Raw genomic sequence first — 23,539 nt, 5'->3', positions numbered from 1 at the left:
AAAAAAAATTGTTATCCAAAAAACAGGCATGGATGACGTGGCAGACATTTGGTGCACGTGGCTGACATCTGGCAGAAGTCTTGTTCGACCATCGACCAGAAAGATTTCCACGACGCAACGCTCAATCATTATATACGATCAGCTTGGTCGTATACTCGTCATATTTGGAGAAAATCTTATGCAGTTATGATCATATCCAAAATTATCTCCCATGATTTCCTGAGTATCCGATTATTTAGGAAAGAATATCTGTAACTAATTAATGTAATCTTTGTTGAGCCTATAAATAGTGAAAAATGGCTCAAGGAATGGACTTTTGACTTTCTAATTACTAGAGATTAGAGATTTACGAGTGAGATAGAGCTATCACATTCGATATATTGTTTTGTTCTTCAGAGGTTGGTGAAACTCATTGAACCTTAGTTCTTTGATCACTCATTTGAAATATTATATCAATAACAACTCAAGTGGACGTAGGTTATTACCAGATTCTGGGGCCAAACAACTATAAATTCTTGTGTACTTTACTGTTTTTGTCATTATTCTCATTTCAACATATCCGTCTACATCAAGCATTTTTGACTCCGTGTCAGTTGACCAAAATCAGGGTCAACATTCTGGTGCTTTCATTGAGAGCTTGATATAATATTGTTGAAATATCAATGGCGAAAACAACAAAGAAGATTGGGTAGGCGGCTAGCGCTGCACCATCTCAACCACCTCCTCCTCCAAACGTGACTGAAGATGAGCCACATTTGAAATTCGACGAGGAAGAACTGGATTCCAAGACGCTGAGGAATACCCTGGGGGTATTGCAGGACGAACTGGCCAATCTGAGGGCCAGCCAGGAAAATGCTGCCGAGATTATGGCACGGCAGCAACAAGAGATTGAGCGACAGCGCCTGGAACTGAGTGAAAGGCAAGCGGAGATGGACCGTCGCCAGAGGGAGGCCATGGCAGCCCTCGAAGTAGCCCTACAGCTGGCTAGGAATCAGGCTGCACCTGCATCGCAGCCTGATCAACCTTCAAATGGGCCACCCCAAAGGGGCCCTAATCCTAGCCCGCCGATCCAGCCCTCGAACCCCCAAAGGCCCGAGCAGCCACCAATGCCTCAGGATGATGTCCCTCTAAGGGATCCTGAAGCGCAGCCTCCATCCTAGGCTGGTCGCGGCAATCCCCCGCAGTCCTAGACGCCATAGGGGCGAAGAGCCGAACCTACTGAGCAAAGGGCAGCGTCCTTCTGGTAACAAAAGAAACTCGGAGACAAGCTCTGCGGTTCGGGGCCCCCCACGGCATGACAATGCACGGGGACCCACCGACCAACGCAGGTCGCCCTCTAACGCTCGAGACGTTCTAGCCCGAGGAGGCAACCGAGGGAACAGTCAATCCCACCATGGCCAGTCGAGGTTCAGAGATGGCCATGGATATAATGAGGCCGACTCAGGCAGAGGAAACGCCGGTCGGAGCAATGAAGAAAGAGGTGGGGGCAGAAGCCCACCACCTAGGGATGACCAACCCAAAAGACGTGATGCTGGGGGCAGCCCAGACAAAATAACTTCTTCAGTCAGCTCGGAGTCAACAAGCAGCGGAGAAGAGACGAGGATTTAAGAGATGTACTCAACGATCGCAGGGAACGACACGATGAGTACATTCCTCCAGCAGCAGAGGCCCCGGCGATTCCTGGCGTCGTGCAAGCCTAGATAGATGCCCTCAACCAAGCAGTGCAACAACTGGTCGCGGCAAGAACGTCTTATATCGATCACGATAGGATAAAGGGCACTCCTTTCATTCAAAGGATAGCTATGGCAGAAACTCCTAGCAAGTTTAAGATGCCTACGCTTCCAAACTTTGATGGGTATGGTGACCCAGTATCTCATGTCAACAAGTTTGAGATACAAATGGACATTCAGAAAGTGTCCGAAGACGCTCGGTGCAGGATCTTTCCTGCAACACTTTTTGATGCTGCACAGGAGTGGTTTTTCAAATTCCCTCCTGCAAGTATAGTTTCTTGGGAAATGTTCGTAAAGGAATTTTACGGACAATTCTATGCGGGTCGTGTGCACCCAACTGAGGCAAATTAGCTGGTCGAAATACGCCAGCAAGACGGAGAATCATTGAAGGATTACGTCCAGCGTTTTATGCGAGCAACTGCTGGAGCCAAAACAGTGGGAGACAAAGGCAAGATGATGGCCATAACTGCAAGAGTTAAGCGCCGCACGCCTCTTTGGAACAGCCTCAGAAAGCATGGGGTCAGGACTACCCAGGAATTTTTGGATCGATACATCAAGCTCGAAGATGCCATCGCCAGTGAAGGAAAGCCCCCAGGCAAGGATAAGGGGACTGCCGAGCCTGCCAAAGCCGCCAATGGGTCAAAACCCAACGGCAACGGCAAAGGCAACGGGAACGGCAATGGCAATGGCAAGAATGGGGGGAAACGACCACATAATGAGCCTTCCACCTCTGACAATAAACGAGCCAAGGGTAATCGTTATGAATCTCGGTTCACTAACTACACTGCCCTTATTGAGTCTCGGGGAGAGGTGTATCAGGCCACGAGTTCCAGTGTGCCTTATAAAAAACCTGCTCCCATTCGAAAAGATATTTCGAAGAGAGACACTACCAAGTTCTGTCGTTATCATAACGACTACGGACATGATACAAATGAATGCAACCAGCTAAAGGATGAAATCGAGTTCCTTATTAGACAAGGACACTTGAGAAGATATGTACGGGCCTCGGGAAATTCCCAACGAGAAGCTCCAGATGGCAACAAACATGCGCCCACACACCAACGCTCACCACCTTTGCAGCCTGACCCCGTAGCTGGCACTTTACTCACCATCTGCGGAGGCCCGCACCTCGTGGGAAGCAGTGGAAAGGCGAGGGAACGATATGCTCGGACCCTACGTCACGACCAGGACATCGAGATGATTACTGTGGAGGACAGGGCATCAAAGAAGGCTCGGTCAGAGGATGGTGAGATAACCTTCTCTGATGGCAACGCCAAGCATGTCCGGTTCCCACATTCCGATCCGCTGGTCGTGGACGTTCAAATCGCCAATATGATGGTGAAAAGAGTGCTAGTAGATACAGGAAGTTCAGTGAACATCCTGTACAAATCTTCGCTGGAACGCATGAAGTTGTCCGTTAAGGACTTGGAGCCCTGCAACCAGACAATTTACGGCTTCTCTGGCGAGGGACTCCCCCCAGCAGGGTCAATCAGACTTCCAGTCACAGCAGGTACAGCGCCTGCTACCAAGACATTACTCACTACTTTTATAGTAGTCGATTGTCCTTCGGCATACAATGCTGTTATTGGAAGGCCCATACTGGTTGATCTTCGGGTCGTCACCTCAGTATGGCACTTGGCCATGAAATTCCCGACAGACGCAGGGGTAGGACGCGTGTTGGGAAATCAGAGAGAAGCAAGGGAGTGCTACAACGCCTCAGTTACAAAGGCGAAGAAGGGAACGTCAAAAAGCACTCCCCCAGATAGGTTGTAGATGGAAATTGATACATAAGCCCAATCCGGTGATGGAGTCACCAAATAGGGTGTGCCCAAAGTGAGGATAGGGACTTAGATCCTCGCTTTGGGGATTTTGAGGAAGATGTTGGACTCGTCGAGGACCTGGAAGAGGTCCAACTTGACGAAAAAGACCCGACCAGAGTGGTGAAGGTCAGAAAAAACTTAGAAGCAATAACGAAGTATGCACTGGTGGAATTTTTTAGAAAGAACCAGAAATTTTTCGCCTGGTCACACAAAGACATGGCTGGGATAGATCCTGTAGTTATCAGCCATGTCCTGAACGTTGACAAGAGTTTTCCACCCGTGCAACAGAAAAGAAGGTTGCTCGATAAGGATACATCGAAAGCCTTGAAAGAGGAAGTCGAGAGACTGAAGGAGAATGGGTTCATCAGGGTGGCGTTTTATCCATCGTGGGTCTCTAATCCAGTACTGGTTCTCAAGCCTAACGGCAAATGGCGAACCTGTGTGGATTTCACAGACCTCAATAAAGCCTGCCCAAAGGATTGCTTCCCACTCCCAAGGATCGACCAATTGGTTGATGCAACTGCAGGACATGAGATCCTCTCCTTCATGGATCCATACTCAGGGTACAATCAGATCAGTATGCATCCCCCTGATGAGGATCACACTAGTTTTCAGACCGATACATGGTTATACTATTATAAAGTAATGCCCTTCGGACTGAAAAACGCTGGTGCGACTTACCAGCGACTGGTCAACCACATGTTTAAGGAGTTGATCGAAGTAAACATGGAGGTGTATGTGGACGACATGCTGGTAAAGTCGAAAAAAGCAGAAGGACATGTGAAGGATTTACAAGAGTGTTTCAACGTTCTGAACAAATATCAGATGAAGTTAAATCCTCTTAAATGTTCCTTCGGAGTAGGATCAGGGAAATTTTTGGGGTTTATTGTTAATTCGAGAGGAATCGAGGCCAACCCCGACAAGATAAAAGCTCTGATCGACATGAAATTGCCAATGAAAATCAAGGATGTGCAAAGTTTAACTGGAAGAATCGCCGCACTAAGTAGATTCATTTCCAAGTCGACGGATAAATGCGTCCCTTTCTTCAATCTACTTAGAGGCAACAAGAAATTCGAATGGACAGGAGATTGCGAGCAGGCTTTCCAGGCCTTAAAGGCCCACATGGCACAACCTCCTGTTTTATCAAAACCCATGGACGGAGAAACTTTGTTCATTTACCTGGCGATCACTGAATTTGCTGCCAGTGCGGTGCTAGTGCGAGAGGAAGAAGGCGTACAAAAGGCGGTTTACTATTTAAGCAAGAGGTTAAACGGGGCTGAATTGAGGTATCCTCAAATCGAAAGGTTAGCCTATTACTCGATTTTGGCCTCAAGGAAGTTACGTCCTTACTTCCAAGCCCATCCCATCATAGTCTTAACTGACCAACCCCTTCGGCAAGTTCTGCAAAAGCCAGAGGCGGCTGGGCGCTTATTGAAATGGGCAATCAAACTCGAGCAGTTCGATATCACATATTCATCGCGAGCAGCAGTAAAAGGACAAGTCTTGGCTGACCTTATCGCTGAATTCACTGAGCTCCCAGACGACGAGCGGTGCGAAGAACCTAGTGCGCCTGAGCCACAAGTCAAAGCTCCTTAGTGGAGGTTATTCACGGACGGATCGTCAAACGAATCTCATGCAGGAGCAGGAGTGATATTGATAACGCCAGAAGGGCATCGATTTCACTGCGCTATTAGGTTTGATTTCACCGCATCGAACAATGAGGCTGAATATGAAGCACTCCTCACAGGACTAAGGTTAGCCAAAGACATGAATATAAAAGTGCTTGATATCTACAGTGATTCACAGCTAGTAGTGAATCAAGTCTTAGGGGAGTATCAAGCACGGGGCCTCAAAATGGTGGCCTACTTAAACAAAACTAGAGATATGTTGGCGGAATTCAAAAAGTATACCCTTCAGCAAATTCCCCGAGATCAGAATTCAAACGCAGATGCCTTAGCCAAACTCGCAAGTGCGAAAGACGCTAACACTTTGAATATAATGCCAGTAGAGAGATTATGTGAGCCGAGCATACGAACAAACGAAATTAATATGGAAATCTGGATGGAGGATACATGGATGGCACCATACTTGGAGTATCTCACAAATGGTGCACTACTAGCAGATAGAAACAAAGCCAGAACCCTTCAAAGACAGGCTGCTAGGTATATATTGGTCGATGGTATCCTTTACTGAAGAGGATATTCCATGCCACTGCTCAGATGCATTACACCGGAAAAGGCTAAAGAACTAATGAAGGAAGTACATGAAGGCTTTTGTGGGACCACGCTGGGGGGCAGAGCTTGTCAAAAAAGATTTTGAGGCAGGGTTATTTCTGGCCGACTATGAATGAGGATTCAATGGAGTTTGTGCGAAAATGTGATAAGTGTCAGAGGTTTTCCAAGATCCCACGCGCAGCTCCCAACGAATTAAAACAGATGCAGAGTCCTTGGCCTTTCGCAATATGGGGTATAGACTTGATTGGATTCCTGCCAACAGGGAAGGGTGGAGTAAAATATGCAGTCGTAGCAGTCGACTACTTCACCAAATGGGCTGAAGCTGAGCCGCTCGCTACCATAATGACCAAGAAAGTTCTTGACTTTGTCATGAAGAACATTATTTGCCGATATGGTTTGCCTCGAAAAATTGTCTCAGACAATGACACCCAGTTTAACAGTGACTTATTCACAGACTTCTGCGAAAGGCATGGAATCGTCAAAAGCTTTTCTTCAGTCGCACACCCACAAGCAAATGGGCAAGTCGAAGCAGTGAACAAAACACTTAAAGATATCCTGAAGAAAAGACTTGAAGACGCTAAAGGAGCATGGCCAGAACAGCTGCCTAAAGTACTCTGGTCATATAGAACTTATCATCGAACAGCGACAGGTCATACCCCGTTCTCCTTAGCGTACGGGTATGAAGCTATGTTGCCCGTCGAGTTAGATCCGCCCTCACATCAACGAATTACATACGAACAGGACCAGAATAACCAACTGATGATGGGGTCCCTAGATTCACTTGAAGAGAAACGGGAAAAAGCCCAACTCCGAGTAGCTGCGTACCAGCAAAAAGTCGCCCGGTATTTTAACTCAAAGGTGAAAGAAAGAAAGTTCAACGTCGGAGATCTAGTACTTCGACGAGTTTTCTTAAACACCCGCGACCCAACTGCTGGAGTACTCGGACCAAACTGGGAAGGACCTTACCAGATTGAAGAAGTCCTTCATCCAGGCACCTACAAGCTTGCACACCTAAATGGAGATCTCGTTCCACGCTACTGGAACGGAGAACACCTGCGCAAGTATTACCAATAAACAGTCATTTTTAAAGGACTGGCTTGTATTAATTTTACTTTTTACAAGTTTTGAAAAAGGGTTAGCCACGTTGTATGGCTAATCGCTTATAAGTGTAAGATCTTTTTAAGATCACTCGTAAAGACATGTTTAGTCCATTTTTAATACGAGAATTATAAGGGACTGTGCGTAACCAGTCATTCTTGCCAACCTTTGTAAATTTATTTTTGCAAGTATTTGTTCATTGCGTGTGTTGTTTTGCTGTATTATAAGTGTTGAATTTCCTACCGAGCAATAATGTTCGCACAGGTCATGGTCAAGGCAAGTGACCAAGGACCTAAAGCTCCTCGATCACTTGGGGGGCATATAAGGTACATTGATAGCAAAGCATACCAAGAGGTATGTAAATACGTGAACAAAATAAGTGAAAGCATGCTACGATACTTAGAGTATTTTTCAAAATTTATATTTTGTTAAATCAAGCCAAAGTACTATGCTAAGTTCGGTCATGCGAACAGATGTTATAATAGATAGAAATATTATAATATCAAAAGGCATTCTTTTACACCGCGAGCAGTACTATTCGGATGTAATTGTTTAATTAAAAGTAAAAGTTGCCCCTGCAGCAATAAAAACAAATTGTCTTTACAATACGACCCGTGGGCCATGAAAGCGAAATAAAAACAGAAAAATTCTTAAGGAGCTGGAGGATCCTGGGGGTTGGGAGGAGTGCCTTGGTCAGCCGAAGGACCAGCTTCAGCATCAGCACCATCAATCCCCCCTGCTCGGGAGGCAGGCACTTTGACCTTTTCTTCTTCTTCCAGCCGGATGGCGCACTGCGCCATCAGAGTCCTCTTCAAACGTTCGGAAAAGTAGTCGAAGTTAGCCTCCCGGTTATGCTTCCAGAATTCATAGAAGCAGAGGTGAGTGGCCTCCTTGTACTTCTTCAAATTCTTGGCCCCGGCCTCCTCGAGCTCCTGCACTCGTTTTTCAAGCTCCCCCGTCTCCTGCCTGCTAGCGATCAGGTCAAGCTCAAGCTGAGCACATGCTTGAGTGTTGAGCTTGGCACTTTCCCTGAATTTTTCCCGGGAGTCGTTGGCTTTCTTCAGGGTATCTCGGGCGTCCAGAAACTCCTTGGTGAGAGTAGCTTTGTCCTCGCACAGTTGTTCTTTCTGTTTGGACAACTCCTTGTTCTCCTCAAGTAGCTTGTTGTGGTCAGCCTCAAGTGCTTGCTTAGTCTCGACAAGCCTGGAGTCAAAGTTCTTTCCCTGAGAAACCAACGCCCCAACATGGCGCTAGCCAGCAGTTAAAGTTAGCAGCCCCTGACAGAAAATAAGATTAAGTAAAGACAAGAAATCAGAAATAAATGATAAAGTAGCAGGAGAAAGCTTACACTGACTATCTCATTCAGCCCTCTGTTGACGACCTGATCAGCCTCCATGGAGGCAGTTTCAGTAATGGCTGCCTAGCTGCGTTTGTGTTTGGAGAGCTTGTATATCCTCTTCCTGGCTGAGCTGACCACGAGACTGGGCAGGGAGCCTTCGGGCCGAGTGTCCAATGCCTCTTTGTGAGAAGCCTTGTAAGAAGGCTGTGGATCAGCAAGAGTGGGAGTCACCTTCTCGGAGGAAGGTGGAGGTGGTGAGTTCTCCTTGGAGGGGGTAGTGACTGGGGCATCGTCTGTTCGAGCCTTCTTCGAGGGGGTCTTGCTACTTTCCCCTCGGGCCTTCTTGCTATCTTTCTTTTGAGAAGCAGCAGCAGCCTGGTAGTGCTCAAAAACGTCCTCGGAGTCCATACCTGTACAAAAGGAAGCGACGGAAGCAGTAAGACTAAATGATCACGCAGGGTAAAAGAATTAATGCAAAAGGATTACAAGTAAAGTACCCGCACTACAACTACTGGTTGTAACATTATTAACTGAACTACCTACTGCCTGGAAGAAATCTGAATTTAAGAGGGAGCATTCTTAAAGTTGCCATCCCCATCAAATAGATGAGAGGGAGTTGGCAAATGATTTAAAAGCAAGATTATTATACCGTTTTCATCCGACGAGTCGTCAGAAAGTTCGGTAGGCTCAGCAACCTTTTGTTTTCCTTTGCCCTCAGGGGCCAAGGGTTTATCTGTTTGGTGAGGGACGATAGGTTCCCTGGTCGTAACCCTAGTTGGTCTCCTCCGTGGAGGAGACGCTTGGGGTTGCTGCTCGGGTTCCACTTCGGCTTGGGCGTTTTCCGCCGAAGGTTCGCTCGTCGCTGGTTGGGGATTCCAGAGACCGGCCAACCTAAGGTTAGCCTCAGTAACTAAACTTTTGACACTCTTATCAACATTCGGCATGCTGGCTAAGAGTGCCGCCCTTGACTCCATCCTTGGAGTTGGGATCAGACGTAACCATGGGCCTGGAACACAATGAAATTTCAAAACATTGTGGCAGAAAAACATTAAGCGAAGAAGCTAGTGACATAAGAATTTTTACCTCCTCGAGTGAAGGCCAAGTTGTTTGTGACTAAGTCGGGTGTAAGAAAGTATTCCTGATGATACCTCCCCACATTGGAGATGTGAGTAGTCTCGGTCAGGAAAGTGCGCCTGGTTTCTTGATGGAAAAAATGGAAAAACCCCGTGCCTTCTTGGTTAGGGTTGGACTTAAGGTCAAAAAGAAAGTTGACCTCGTGGGGAGTGGGATCTGGCCATTTTTTGAGTTTGTAAAGGATATAAAGTGCGACCAGCATTCTATATCCATTTGGGGTAATTTGAAAGGGGGCAACTCCAAAATAATTTGCCACCCCCTGAAAGAATGAGTGAAGAGGCAAAGTGGCACTTGCCTCAATGTGAAACCGCGACCAGGCGCTATAGGCCACGCCTGGCAGGTTGGCCCTCTGGTCGAGGGAAGGTTTAACCAGGGTCACCCCTGTCAGTTTATACTTATTCAAGTAGTTGGCGATCATCCTGATCGTCACTTTACTCTGGGGAACAACATGCCACTCGACATCCGGCTGAGCAGCGTGTCGAGGACGGGCATGCCTTTGTACATTGGCGTCAGGAACGTTTTCGCCTCGACCACTGGTCGATGGGGCACCAGCAGTAGGCTGGCATGAGGAGTTAGGGATTTTCCTTTTTTGAGCTTTGGTTTTTGTACGAGCCATTCTTTGGGTTGGAACTGGAGAAGTATTTGAGCTAGGGCGAGAGAAAGGGATATCTGGTATTAGAGTAGAGGGGTTTTCTTCGCCTTCAAGCAGCTGAGCTAGGAGGTCGTCTTCGATGGGTCTTTCTCCTCCCCAAGGGTCTTGCATATGAATTGCAAACATACAAAGGAGGAGATAAGACACGTAGCCTGGGGAGTAACGTGGGGGATTGAGATAACGTTGCTCGCATCTATTGACCAGCAGCATCCTACCCATACACTAAGTTTGGTGCTAGCAGTTTGAAAAATGGATAAAAAAGGAAATAAAATATTTTCTGAAAGGAAACTTTTTCAACTCCTAAAGGGCGGGAAAAAACCTAGTTTTTTCAACTAGCTTAAAGATTGAATTTTTACGTTGATCTTGCGCCCTAAGCCTATGATCCTCACTATCGAACTAGCTCCTAACTTATATAAAGCAGAAATACACTTTCTTACCAAGCATCAGATGGCTTATATAAAATCCTCATAAATTTCTACTCAAGAATGCAGGAAATCATAGAGCATAGTAACTACATGCATGGCATCATGAAAAGTTTGAAAGACTGAGAGATTACCTGGGCAAAGGCTGGAGATTCGGAAAAATAAAAATTTCGAGTCGGAAAGATCTTCGGCAGAATGTCTGAATTGTTTCGAAATTCTGGGCTCCGGAGCAAAGTTCTTGATTGAAATGGTGAGTAAAGGATTATAAGAGAGATAAAAATGTTACTTATAGAGGCTGAAGTATAGCAAAAAGTGGCAATCATGACTTTCCCATTTTCAAAACTTGGGGAAGTGTATGCGCTGTCACATTGGTTTCTTGAAAACCGAAAAGGCTTGATTAGACATAATTATGGCACGGTTTTCAAAAACGCACGAAGACTCTGGCAGATTTCGTGGGGCATATGAACGGTTGTTTCCCTAAAGTTTCTTTATTGCTGGTCGCATTAAACAAACTTGGGGGGCAAATGTTATCCAAAAAACAGGCATGGATGACGTGGCAGACATTTGGTACACGTGGCTGATATCTGGCAGAAGTCTTGTTCGACCATCGACCAGAAAGATTTCCACGATGCAACGCTCAATCATTACATATGACCAGCTTGGTCGTATACTCGTCATATTTGGAGAAAATCTTATGCAGTTATGATCATATCCGAAATTATCTCCCATGATTTCCTGAGTATCCGATTATTTAGGAAATAATATCTGTAACTAATTAATGTAATATTCCTTGAGCCTATAAATAGTGAAAAATGGCTCAAGGAATGGACTTTTGGACTTTTGGCTTTCTAATTACTAGAGATTAGAGATTTACGAGTGAGCTAGAGCTATCAAATTCGATATATTGTTTTGTTCTTCAGAGGTTGGTAAAACTCATTGAACCTTAGTTCTTTGATCACTCCTTTAAAATATTATATCAATAACAGCTCAAGTGGACGTAGGTTATTACTAGATTCTGGGGCCGAACCACTATAAATTCTTGTGTGCTTTACTGTTTTTGTCATTATTCTCATTTCAACATATCCGTCTACATCAAGCATTTTTGACTCCGTGTCAGTTGACCAAAATCAGGGTCAACAAAAATAAATTGGTTTTTAGTAAAATTATAGACAATGTTTTGCCCTAATTTTTTAATGCATTTATATTAAACATATTTTATTTTTATGATATATTATTTATTTATTTAAAATTTATATGATAATTAAAAAATAAATACATATTTGAATAACACATGTTTATATCTTAAAAATTAAACAAACGTGTATTGCACTTTATTTTTACCTAGTATATATATATATAAATATGAGTGCATTCTTAATGATTACTACCCATGAATGGTTACTTTAATGGAGAGATCAAACATCACAAGAATTACCAAGTAAACCAAAATGAAAAAGAAAAAAAGATCCTTAGAAGAATGACTAGGTTAGGTCCCCAAGAAACAACGACAAACAGGTCGCCAAAAAAGTGATGAAGACGAGAAGCACTGCCAATAAAATATAAAATTGTGTAAAAATTTCCATATTCCAAATTTTACTTGACAAAAAATAATTTTTTTGAAAAAATTAACTTACACATATGACATTACCATATATCTAACTTTAAAAAATTAATAACTAATGTGTTTTTTTTTCTTCAAAATGCCACTAAAATATATGAAAGAAAATTATGATATACAAATAACGTGCAATTTACTTTCTTAAAATTTTATTTATAGAATTTATTAATTATTTTTATTAAATTTATATTAATGTCATATAAATTTCAAATAAATATTTTGTTTTAATTAAATAATTTTTTTAAGTTTATATTTATTCTAATTTTTAAATTTGGGAGTGACAACAAGATATTATATATTATATGTTTGATGTAATATTAAATATTATACGTGAATTTTAAATTTAAATATTACAAATAAATAATTTGTTGCTTATTGAGAGTATATTATATTATATATTTAATATGATATTATTATAATAAGTGAGTTTAAGTTTAATTAAATTTTATTTAAGTAATAAAACATATAATTTTATTATTTTTAAATAATTAATATTATAAAATATCTAAAAAATATTATATTTTAATTTATTTAATTATTTACTATTTTTAAATAATTATCATGATAAAATATTTCAAAAATATCATATTTTAATTTTTTAAAATAATTATTATAGTAAAATATCTAAAAAATATCCTATTTAAATTTTTTTAATTATTTATTTTATTTAAATTTAAATAATATTTACAAATTATAATTAAATATAATAATATTTTATTAAATATAAAAATATTCTATTAAAATTAACATTAAAAATATAAAAAACCTTTAAATCTAATCACTTTCTTTACTCACCCAACACTTACTCTTATTACAACACTTACTCTTATTATATAGAAGAGATAAGGAAAATCGTAATTTTTTTTAATGTGGTTTGGCCAAAGTACGTGTCCCCGTGGTGTGTGTGCATTTACATATACTGAATCGACGAGTCTCCGACGTTGACACACAAACACATAGCTCGCTCGGCGAAAGGAACAGCCTTTACAACATCGACCCATTCATACCACACCACACCACACCACACCAGGGTTGATCTGCATCCCACGTACCCATGTGGTCCTGTTCCTGCTCTGCTCCCCCTTTACCCTAATACGCAACACAATCCCACCGTCCGATCGTAGTACTAACCCCCACGCACAATCCCAGTTCTTCTTCCTCTACCAGATCCAAAATCTTCTATCCCAATTATTATTATTATTAAATGAATCATTCTGAAATGGAGAGTCCCAATTTTTGAAATGGAATCCAGGGCTTAAAGTTTGTCTCTTTTAAACTCTTGTTGTTGTTTTTGCTTGGGCTGTGGACCTGTGGTTGTTTTCCTCAAAGCTTTCTTACTTGGTGAGTAATCTCTGATTTTGAGTGTTTAATGTTGTTTCTTGTTATGGTGATTTCATGGTATTATATTCATATATAAATTTAATTCCTTGTACGGAATTTCATGGCTGGTTTCTTTACGATCTCTTAGAAATAAATTAGGGGAATGTTTGCTCACATTGTACTCGATAAAATGTCACTGTGGGGTTTGTGTGGTCGTTTTGGGTTTAAAATCTTAGTTTTTTTTTTACTGCTGTGGCCACGGAAGACAACAAATAGTGGTTCGCTCTTGTTTATAGGTTAAATTAGTATCAAGGGAAGCTAGCTGTATGTATTTTTCCTACATTGTTATCATTCAGGGAAACTAGCTATGTTGATTCTTTGTTAAGAGTTTGGTTGATATAGGTATGTACCTTATGTCATTTAGCTCATTTTTAATGTGAATTTGTCTCTATTTAATAGTTTCATTAAAGAAAATTTCATGGTTTGTGGAAAAGAAGAAAATAAACATGTAGTAAAGTACAAGTTCTTTTAGTAGATGTGTATGAATATAATGATGGAAGATTTGAGTGTTTGTTAGTCCATATATGAAAGGACTTAGTATTGACAAGAGAGTAACCAGACATGGCGTTTAAATTTGTTTTTAATTGTTTTGTGTCTTTCATTTGATAATGAATATGATAAAAATTCCCAACTACAATATCATTTTTATATGGCTCAAAATTTATTAATTACCCAATTTATATTTCTGGTTATGAATTAGAATTTATGATTTTTGGTTCCTGGTATCTTTGATAATTCATGTTTTCTCAATTTGGGGGTAACAAATTGGAATCTATAATATACACACACATGTATCTAGAGAGGTGGTGAATTGTTTTTGTGCAGCCTTTGCTTGATTGAATATTGTGTCTTCTATATTACAAAAATATTAGCATTTATATGAGTGCTACTAGCAAGCTGTTTATAAATTTTAAAATAATGGGTTTGGTTTTGGACCCTTTTGCAGCTTTGTTGTGTGGTAATGAATGGCGCTTTACTGATATGATAAGAAGTATCCATACCATATCCACATTGTTTTCTGCATTTTTCTACAGACTGAATGGGACTAGTTTCTGATTGTTTTTTCTGTCTGCTACTTTGTTTGAAATGATTCCTGATGGCCCATAATTTTATTTCGGAAATACAAAATAATTTTAAATTGAAAGTACCAAATAGAAATACAAGTATTGATTAAATAGCTTTAAACAATTTATTTATTTTCCCTTATTTTACTCTTTACAGTTTTTCCCAGGTTTGGCAATAGATTTATGATCCCTTTGAGGGTATTGTTATCTGTTTTCTTTTAATCTCAAATTGAATTTTTGTTATGTATTTTCAGTTTCAGCTCCCAATTTACAGAGGAAGGAGCAATTGGGTTATGAGCCACAAAAATGTCTGAGATTCATAACTCCGAGTTGCTTGAAGAAAGCCAGCCGGTTAGTTCATCAGATTCTAACCACTCTCCTGAAGCTTCAGATGGGTTTATGGAGGTTGAATCTTCAAAGCTTGCAATACAAAATGATGCCGGCGGACCAGATAATCAGGTAATGTAATGGAGTGAATGAAATTGCAGAAAAATGTTAAACAGTTGGTTTCAGGCTGTAATTGATTGCTAATTAATAATGGGTTTTATGGATTTCAGGAGTTTGGCTCCACAATTGTGGTGGAAAATCATAATGGCATTTTGGAAAGTGTAGAAGGCAGTATGCAAGGAGAGGATGACCTGAAAGTGGGAGAAGATGTTGGAAAGGAAGATATGTTTGTGGATTGTCCCGACGAGTTGGTTACAAGTGCTGATGGTAAAGAAGCAGCAGTAGCTGTGCAATCGGTGGATAAATTGGAGGAGAAGCCTCATTTGCACGAGGCAAATGGTGTGCAAGATGATTATGTCATGGATGAGTTGGAACGACTCAAGGTTGTGCTTGATCAGACTGTCCGTGAGAAAGAAAGCATTTCATGTGAATATAAGGTTAGAAAAGATTGTGTTTGTATTAATTTAAGGTAATTGTGCCTAATGTTAATTTGATTTTAATATTGATTATTGATGTTGTGTAGGAAGAAAGAGAGGCTTTTGCTAGAGAGCTTGCTAGTCTTAGGGACCAACTCCAAGTCTTTACCAATGGGGAGCATTTGATTGATGAAAGTGGTAGTCAAGAGTCTAAGAATAAGACCCAGGAGACGGATACTAGTGTCTCCATAACTGAGTTAATGGCTGAGTGTTCGCAGATTGTTAAAAGCGCTTGTGAAGAACAATTGCGGACTAAGGCTACTATAAGTGAGCTTGAGGCTATTTTATTTGCAAAGAATCAAGAGATTGAGGAGCTTAATGTGAAAGTTGGCGAATTCCCTGTAACTCATATTGAGATGGTCACAGATAGATTGCTATCCTACCTTACTGGGCTAGTTGATCCACAAGAAGCATTAGATGGTTCCATTGGTGGAAAATTAGTTTCTATTGAGAAGGGCACTTATTCATTGGCTGTGACATATAATATGCTGCTTTCTGAAATTGATCAATTAAGGCAATGTTTGTCTGAGACCAGATCAAATGTTAGTTTTCAGGACTTCGGGACAATTTTTACTGCTGCCCGTGATGAATTACTTGAACTTAAAAGAAAGGCATCGGACTTTGCTGAAAAATTAAGCCATTTTGAGGGTGAAAATAGGAAATTGGTCCAACAACTTGAAGATCAGAGAATGATGGCTGAGAGGGTGAATGCAGAACTTGGTAAAACAAAATCCGAACTTGAGCAGGAAAATATTAGATGCAGTAATACCAAAGAAAAACTTACCATGGCTGTGACAAAAGGTAAAGCATTGGTACAACAAAGGGACTCATTGAAACAATCATTGGCTGAAAAGATAAGTGAGCTTGAGAAATGCTTGGTTAATTTACAAGAAAAGTCCAGTGCACTGGAGGCTGCTGAATTACAGAAAGAGGAGTTACTTAGAATTGAAAATGTGGTCACCTCATTGCAAGAAACACTTCTCCAGAAAAATGCATCCCTTGAGAAAATGGAAGCATTATTATCTCATAATAGTATTCCTGAGGAACTTCTATCAATGGAAATTGTCGAGAGATGCAAATGGCTTGTTGACGAGAATAATAAATTGAAGGATCTGTCCCAAGAATTCCACAAAGTGAAAGATGCTTTGTCTTTGATTCATCTACCAGAATCTGTTTCATCTTCTGAATTGGCCTCTCAAGTGAATTGGGTTAGAGAATTATTATACCAGGTCAATACTGAATTAAATACAATGCAAGATGAGTTTTCCATGACTAGGGATGCTGCACAAAAAGAAATTGATCGCTTAACTGCTTCACTTTCATCTGAATTGCAGACAAAAGATTATCTCCAGGTGGAGTTGGATGATATGACATGCAAATACAAGGAGATTGTTGAAAAAGAGCATAAAGTGTCCCTAGAGAAGGATCACATAGTGAAAATGTTACTTGAAACCTCAGGAATTACAATGGACGATGATGGAATCTCTCACTCTTCTCTTGATATCGTGACACTCACAGAGAGATGCTTTGGGAAGATGAAAGAACTGAGTAGTGCATCTTTGGGTTCTTATGTTGATGCTGAGCTATTTGAAAAAGTTGAGAGCTATTTGTATACGATGAATCAAGAGTTAGTGTTGTGTCAGCTTTTATTAGAAGAAGATATGTTGATGAAATCACAGGCTAGAAATCTTTCTATTGAGTTGACGAGGGTATCCGAAGAACTAGTAGCATTGAAAGAGCAAAAAGAGTCTATGAAGAAAGATCTTGGTCGGTCAGAAGAAAAGTCTTCCTTGCTGAGGGAGAAGTTAACCATGGCAGTGAAGAAAGGAAAGGGGCTGGTTCAAGACCGGGAAAATTTGAAACTTCAAATAGATGAAAAGAACTCAGAAATTGAAAAGCTGAGGCTTCAAGTCCAGCAGCAAGAATCAGAACTTGCTGAACAAAGGGATCAGATCAATAGCATGTCTGCTGATATAGAGGGCATCCCAAAGTTAGAGATGGATATTGTTTCTGTAAAGGAACAAAAGGATCAGCTTGAGAAGTTTCTATTGGACAGCAATAACATGTTGCAAAAAGTAATTGAATCTGTTGATGGCATTGTTCTTCCTGTTGATTCAGTTTTTGATGAACCTGTAGAGAAGGTGAATTTTCTTGAAGGACACATTAGTAAATGTCTGGATGACAAGACACTTGCAGAAAAAGAATTGGTGAGAGTAGAGGAGGAAGTCAAAACCCTGGCTAATAAACTCATAGAAGCTGAGGCAACTATTAAAACGTTGGAGAACAATAACATTTTGCAAAGAATAATTGAATCTATTGATGGCATTGTTCTTCCTGTTGATTTAGTTTTTGATGATCCTGTAGATAAAGTGAATTGGCTTTCAGGATATATCAAGGAATGTCAGGATGGAAAAACACTAGTAGAAAAAGAGTTGGTGAAAGTAAAGGAGGAAATCAGTACCTTGAATGGCAAGCTCGTAAAAGCAGAAGCTACTATTAAATCGCTGGAAGATACTTTGTCAGTTACAGAGAATGATATTTCTCAACTTGCTGATGAAAAAAGGGAGATGGAATTGGCTAAGGGAAATGTTGAACAAGAGTTACAAAAAGCACACGAGGAAGCTTCTTTGCTCACTAGCAAGTTTACTGATGCCTTTGAGGGTAAGAAGTCATTAGAAGAGGCGTTAGCACTTGCAGAAAATAACATATATGCCATCATCAGTGAGAAAGAAAGTGCTTTAGTTAGTAAAAGTGTTGCAGAGACAGAACTTGAGCAAGTAAAAGAGGAGGTTGCTATCCAGACCAACAAACTAACAGAGGCCTACAAGACCATAAAATCCCTCGAAGATGCATTATCTCAGGCTCAGACTAATGTTACTTTACTGAGTGAACAAAATAATGATGCTCAAGTCCATATAACCGATTTGGAAGATGAAATGAAGAAGCTGCAAGAAGAAGCTGGGTCCCAGGCTAGCAAGCTAGCAGATATGGATGTAACCACAAAGTCACTGGAAGAGGCACTGTTGAGGGCAGAGAATAATATCTCCATACTTGAGGGAGAGAAGACAAATGCTGAAGGGGCTATGTTATTGCTAAATTCAAAGTTAAATGCATGCATGGAAGAGTTGGCTGGAACTACTGGCAGCTTAGAGAGTAGATCTGTGGAGCTCTCCGGTTATCTGCATGATGTTCAAGTACTTGTGAATGATAAGACACTGCTGTCTTTAATGAAAGGGTTTGAGAAGAAATTTGATGGCCTTAAAAATATGGATATCATTCTTCAACGCATAAGGGACCATTTTGCTGGTTTGGGTCTCGAAGGGATGCAAAACCATGATATGGAGGTAAACATGTTTTTGGATTACTAATTCTCGTGTCAAGTGCTTTCTTCTTTTTTAAGTGCATACTACTCTGGTGGCCTTTGTTTTGTATCTTTTACCTATAACACAGATTTTTTACTTTTCTTTCTAACTAATTGCTGTACTTTGTAATTTCACCTACAAAAAAGCAAGAGCTAATTGCTGTATTTTTTTTTCCTGCTAATTAGCTTCTATATTATGTATTTCAGGACATACGTGTGATAAACTCCATAGCAGATGGTTTTGGCGATATTTTTGATATTGAAAAGGATAATTATGAGTTCAGTGTTGTAGATGGCGACCTCATTTCATCTTTTAGTAAGATTACGGAAGGGTTTCAATTGAGAAACAAAATTCTTGCTGAAAAATTTGGACATTTCTCTTCCTTTCTAGATGAGTTTATTGCAGCTTTGATGAGGAAACTACAGGTAGCAAGTGATGAAGTCGTGGTTGTGTTTGAGCACTTCGAGTCTTTGAAGCAGAAAGTAAATGGTTTGGAGATGCATAAGCAAGAACAAGATAATGCCATTGCTTTGTTAGAAAATGATTTGATGACTTTATTATCTGCTTGTACTGATGCTACGAGAGAACTACAATTTGAGGTGAGGAACAATTTATTGGAGCTTAGCTCTCTTCCTGATGTTGAAAAACTGAGACATAGTTTCTTCCAAGTGATTGAAGAAAGTGGTGTGCTCTCTGTGCAAGAGGGTCACCAAAACCTTGAAGGGGGCAAGTATGGTAAAGCAGTAGAGATGATGTTACTTGCTACCAGAAAAGTTCAAGCTCTGTGTAAGCATTTTGAGAGCACCACTGATGTTGCGGCCTCTACTATTGTAAATTTGCATAATGATTTGATAGAAGCTAGAAAACTTTCCGAGAAAGCAATTGAGGAAAGTGATTTAAAACAAAATACGATTTCCAAGTTGGAGGCAGATGTTGAAGCCTTTAGAACCTCATGCAGTGAGCTGAGGCTTATAATAGAGGATTATCAGGCCAAAGAGGTCGCATTAAAAGAAAGAGAGGCAAAAGTTTTATCTTTGCACAATTCCTTGTCGAACAAAGAAAAAGGTCCTTTTTTTTCCTATTTCTTTCTCAAGCACCCTTGCCGTTTGGTCAATCATTTGTTCTAATAATTTATTTTTTCCATTTTTGCTGTTTCAGAGGCTGAAGATTCCTTCTTGTCGGCATCCCAAGTCAATACTCTCTGCAAAAAGATTGGAGGGCTTGAGATTCCTATGGCAGGCTCTGAAGCAGGAGACACAGATCTCCAAAACTCTACTCAATTAGAGAAGCTCTTCTACATCATTGATAATTTCTCGGACCTGCAACTTCAAGTTAACTCAATTTCTAGAGAGAACGAAAACCTACAGTTGACCCTTGAAGCACAGATGCTTAAGATTGAGCAGCTCAAGGAGGAAGTTGAAAAACACGCCGCAGATGAACAAGCTACAGAAAAGATGAGATTTGAACTATCCGAACTTATGTTTGGTTTGGAGAAAATTATTGGTATATTAGGAGGTGATGGTTTGGTTGGAGACCAAAATTCTTCGGTTGTTAAGGGATCTCTGGCAGCATTAGAGAAACAGGTTATGGCTTTACTATCGGAATATGAAAGTTCAAAATCAAAATCCCAGGATCTTGGTAGCAAGCTGGTGCAAAGCCAAAAGGATGTTGATGAATTATCAACGAAGGTTAAATTACTAGAAGATTCACTTCACGGTAGGGGTACTCAGCCAGAGATTATCCAGGAAAGGAGCATTTATGAAGGACCTTCATTGTCCACCAGTCCAGAAATATCCGAAATTGAAGATGTGGTAAATGTTAATGCTTATATTGATTTATTATAGTTATATATATGCTGCAATGATTTAATCGTTCTTTTTCTTATGAATTTATGATTTTTACTTTTGTGTTTCTTTTTTGGTTTGTCTACAATGACAATTGATGTTTGAAGCATATAAGAGAAGAGAAAAAAGCAGATACAATGTGTTGTGAACTTGATTCTGTTAAGAGTTATATGTTAGTATGCTTGTATGATTGAATAGAGTGCTTATGCTTGGGTCATGTATGATTTAAAAGAGATAGATTTGTGTATTAAGCATCTCTTTTAATATTTATTCAGGGATCACTTGGAAAGAAAACAGTATCATCTGTCCCATTGGCAGCCCATGTACGAACTATGCGAAAGGGTTCTACCGACCATCTGGCTCTTGATATTGATGTAGAGTCTAGTCGTTTAATCAACGATGAAGAAACCGATGAGGACAAAGGTTCGTGCTTTATAATTTTTGTTTTTCCCATCATACCCAAGTATTCTCTTAATTTCTTTTTCCTTTGCCAGGTCATATATTCAAGTCTCTTAATACCTCGGGTCTTGTTCCAAGACAAGGGAAGTTGATTGCAGATCGAGTTGATGGAATCTGGTAAGAATTAATAAAATCTGGTAGAGATTTCTACTATGTTTGCTTATTTGTATTGAAAAGAGGGGGGAATATAGAAACATCTAAGCTTGCTTTTACTGCTATTATTGTGATATCTTGTTTCCAATTAGATATAATAAGAAGATAACTGAAATTGTTAGTTGGAAAAAGGTAAGGCTCTATATAACCATTTTCGCTTTAATCTACTAATCTTGTATTTCTGCTTCGTACTTGATGGCATGGTCTTAAGATATATTAGAATTTAGAAGTGAGATTCATGATAATTTGTTGGTGATATGCAGGGTATCTGGTGGTCGAGTCTTAATGAGTCGTCCAAGGGCAAGGCTTGGTGTTATTGCCTATTGTCTTCTTGTGCATATATGGCTATTAGGGACCATTTTGTAGTTAAAATGGTAAAGTGTATCGTATAGATAGTCTCATTTTTTTTTCTTCCTTCAATTCTTTTCTTTGTAATCTTTTTGTTTAACATGTTCATATATACAACTGCTATTGATTCTCCACAATCACATTTTAAGGTTCCGGAGAATCCAAGAATATGTGTTTACAATCTCAGCAGTGAATTATATACCTTCAGTCTTATTATTTGGACTTCTTGTGTCATGGATTTTTTTTCCTTTGTTGTAATAAAATAACACCAGCAATAATACCAAATTTCAAGGATGTATACACGTATTATTTATATGTATGCATACTATATGTAACGGAGATTTTGTAGGTTCATTTCATTTTTAGCACCAATACACTCCTATTTCCTTTCTGGTCATAATGTTGATTAATATGGCGAAGAAGAATTCTGGCTGATGATATTGATCTCATATTTTTTTTCCTACTTCCATTCTCTTACATAAATTCATTTATTTATTTTTGTGTCTTGGCTTAAATAAAAAGGGATATTTGCGGCATATGAATCCAATTTTTTTTTAGTGGGGAAAGTATCCAATGTCACTAAAAGTGTAATTCTGTCCAATTCTATTCGTTAAATCTGTTAATGTGATGACTAGATTGACACGTGTCATCTTTTTATTAGTTTACCTAATAATTATTTTAAAAAATAATTTTAATTAAAAAATATTTTTTAAATAATATAAAATTAAAAAAAATAAAACTGATTTTAATTATATATTTATTTTTTTATATTTTATATCTGATTTTAACTTTTAAAAAAAATTAAAATTAAAAATCCTAAAACTATACCTCTTTCTCACCCCCGATCTCTATCTCTCCCTCTCCCTCACCTTTCCACGCAGCCTTTTCTTCTTCCTCAGCATCGGCAAGCCATGTTTTAATGTTTTCCTGTTCTTTGTATTTTAATTAAAAATTTCTACAAATTGTAAGAACTTGCTGCTTATTAAGAAGCTTAATGCCTTGAACATAATTAGATAAAATCTATAATATATAATTATATATATATTTATACCTTGCACATGTTAGGAAGGCAGGTGCCAGGAATGCATCCATGTGAGGAGTTGTTGAAATCATGAAAATGTTGAATTCGAAGTCTTTCTTGTTCATCAACAAAGCCGGGATTTGTGTTGATCTCTGAAAAGTACTCCCTCAGCCCAAGGTGCTTCAACATTGTCTCAATGAAGAACAGATTTGCATCACTGACAATCCTCAAATCCCACCTGAAATACATCAAAAATATAATAAGAAAATAAATTCATATGTGAAAAGTGAAAACAGAGAGAATTTAGGAAAGAAAAAAAGACTAGTCTTATACGTACCCAAGAGCGTGAGCGGCCTTAATGGCAGAGACAACTCTGGGATGTATGGGGATCCGATTAAGAACTTCAGCAATATCTTCAATGGGTTTTCCTTGTTCATGAAGCTCCTTCATCATCCTATCCTAATTTTTTTTTTATTTTCAAGTTTTTAAACGTTCAGAGAACAAATAAATATATAATTAAATCAGTTTTATTTTTTAAATTTTATATTATTTAAAAATATATTTTTTTAATTAATTTTTTATTTAAAAAATTAATTAAAATTATTTTTTAAAATAATTATTAGGTAGACCAATAAAAAGATGACAAGTGCCAATCTAGTCATCACATTAACAGACCTACAGATGAAACTAGACGGAATTACACTTTTAGTGACATTGAGTACTTTCCCCACTAAAAAAAGATTGGGTTCATAAAATAGGCTAGCGAATGAATATTGACCGACAAGTGGTTGTGACGAAAATGGGCTAAGTTTTGTGAGCTCACATAGATTAGGAAAGTACATGAGTCCTTTTATTTTTGGTGAGAGAGGTTGCGCTTAAGGCCTTCTCTCACAACCTAAGAATAAAAATAAAAAGTGAACCTAATTCATAAGCAATGT

General features: G+C 39.5%; 2 protein-coding genes across 2 annotated transcripts; one reads left to right on the top strand and one right to left on the bottom strand.

Annotated features, from left to right (window-relative positions):
• Nucleotides 1-11,812: 11,812 nt before the first annotated feature.
• Nucleotides 11,813-23,087, bottom strand: LOC133820972 (inorganic pyrophosphatase 1-like). Its single transcript, XM_062253520.1, has 3 exons — nt 22,939-23,087; nt 22,632-22,839; nt 11,813-11,975 (listed from the first exon to the last, which is right to left on the bottom strand). The coding sequence occupies exons 1-3, from the start codon at nt 23,052-23,054 to the stop codon at nt 11,916-11,918; spliced, it is 384 nt and encodes a 127-aa protein (XP_062109504.1). The 5' UTR covers nt 23,055-23,087; the 3' UTR covers nt 11,813-11,915.
• On the top strand, nt 12,963-21,878 carry LOC133822273 (trans-Golgi network-localized SYP41-interacting protein 1). The gene is made up of 9 exons (XM_062254558.1): nt 12,963-13,388; nt 14,746-14,950; nt 15,049-15,375; nt 15,462-18,758; nt 18,983-19,841; nt 19,935-20,587; nt 20,896-21,043; nt 21,115-21,196; nt 21,496-21,878. Exons 2-9 carry the CDS (start codon nt 14,798-14,800, stop codon nt 21,596-21,598), a joined length of 5,622 nt encoding a protein of 1,873 aa, XP_062110542.1. The 5' UTR covers nt 12,963-13,388; nt 14,746-14,797; the 3' UTR covers nt 21,599-21,878.
• Nucleotides 23,088-23,539: the final 452 nt, after the last annotated feature.

Source organism: Humulus lupulus, chromosome 3, assembly GCF_963169125.1.
Source record: "Humulus lupulus chromosome 3, drHumLupu1.1, whole genome shotgun sequence".
NCBI classification, from domain to species: domain Eukaryota; kingdom Viridiplantae; phylum Streptophyta; class Magnoliopsida; order Rosales; family Cannabaceae; genus Humulus; species Humulus lupulus.
The sequence above is the reverse complement of the archived record's forward strand: the minus strand, read 5'-3'. Positions and strand labels throughout refer to the sequence as shown.

Coding starts and splice junctions, on each gene's coding strand:
- LOC133822273 (XM_062254558.1), top strand. CDS start 14,798: ATGTCTGAGATTCATAACTCCGAGTTGCTTGAAGAAAGCCAGCCGGTT. Junction 18,759..18,982: donor TGCAAAACCATGATATGGAG/GTAAACATGTTT, acceptor TATGTATTTCAG/GACATACGTGTGATAAACTC. Junction 20,588..20,895: donor TATCCGAAATTGAAGATGTG/GTAAATGTTAAT, acceptor ATATTTATTCAG/GGATCACTTGGAAAGAAAAC.
- LOC133820972 (XM_062253520.1), bottom strand. CDS start 23,054: ATGATGAAGGAGCTTCATGAACAAGGAAAACCCATTGAAGATATTGCT. Junction 22,840..22,938: donor AAGGCCGCTCACGCTCTTGG/GTACGTATAAGA, acceptor GATGTATTTCAG/GTGGGATTTGAGGATTGTCA. Junction 11,976..22,631: donor GCCTTCCTAACATGTGCAAG/GTATAAATATAT, acceptor TTTTATTGGCAG/TGCTTCTCGTCTTCATCACT.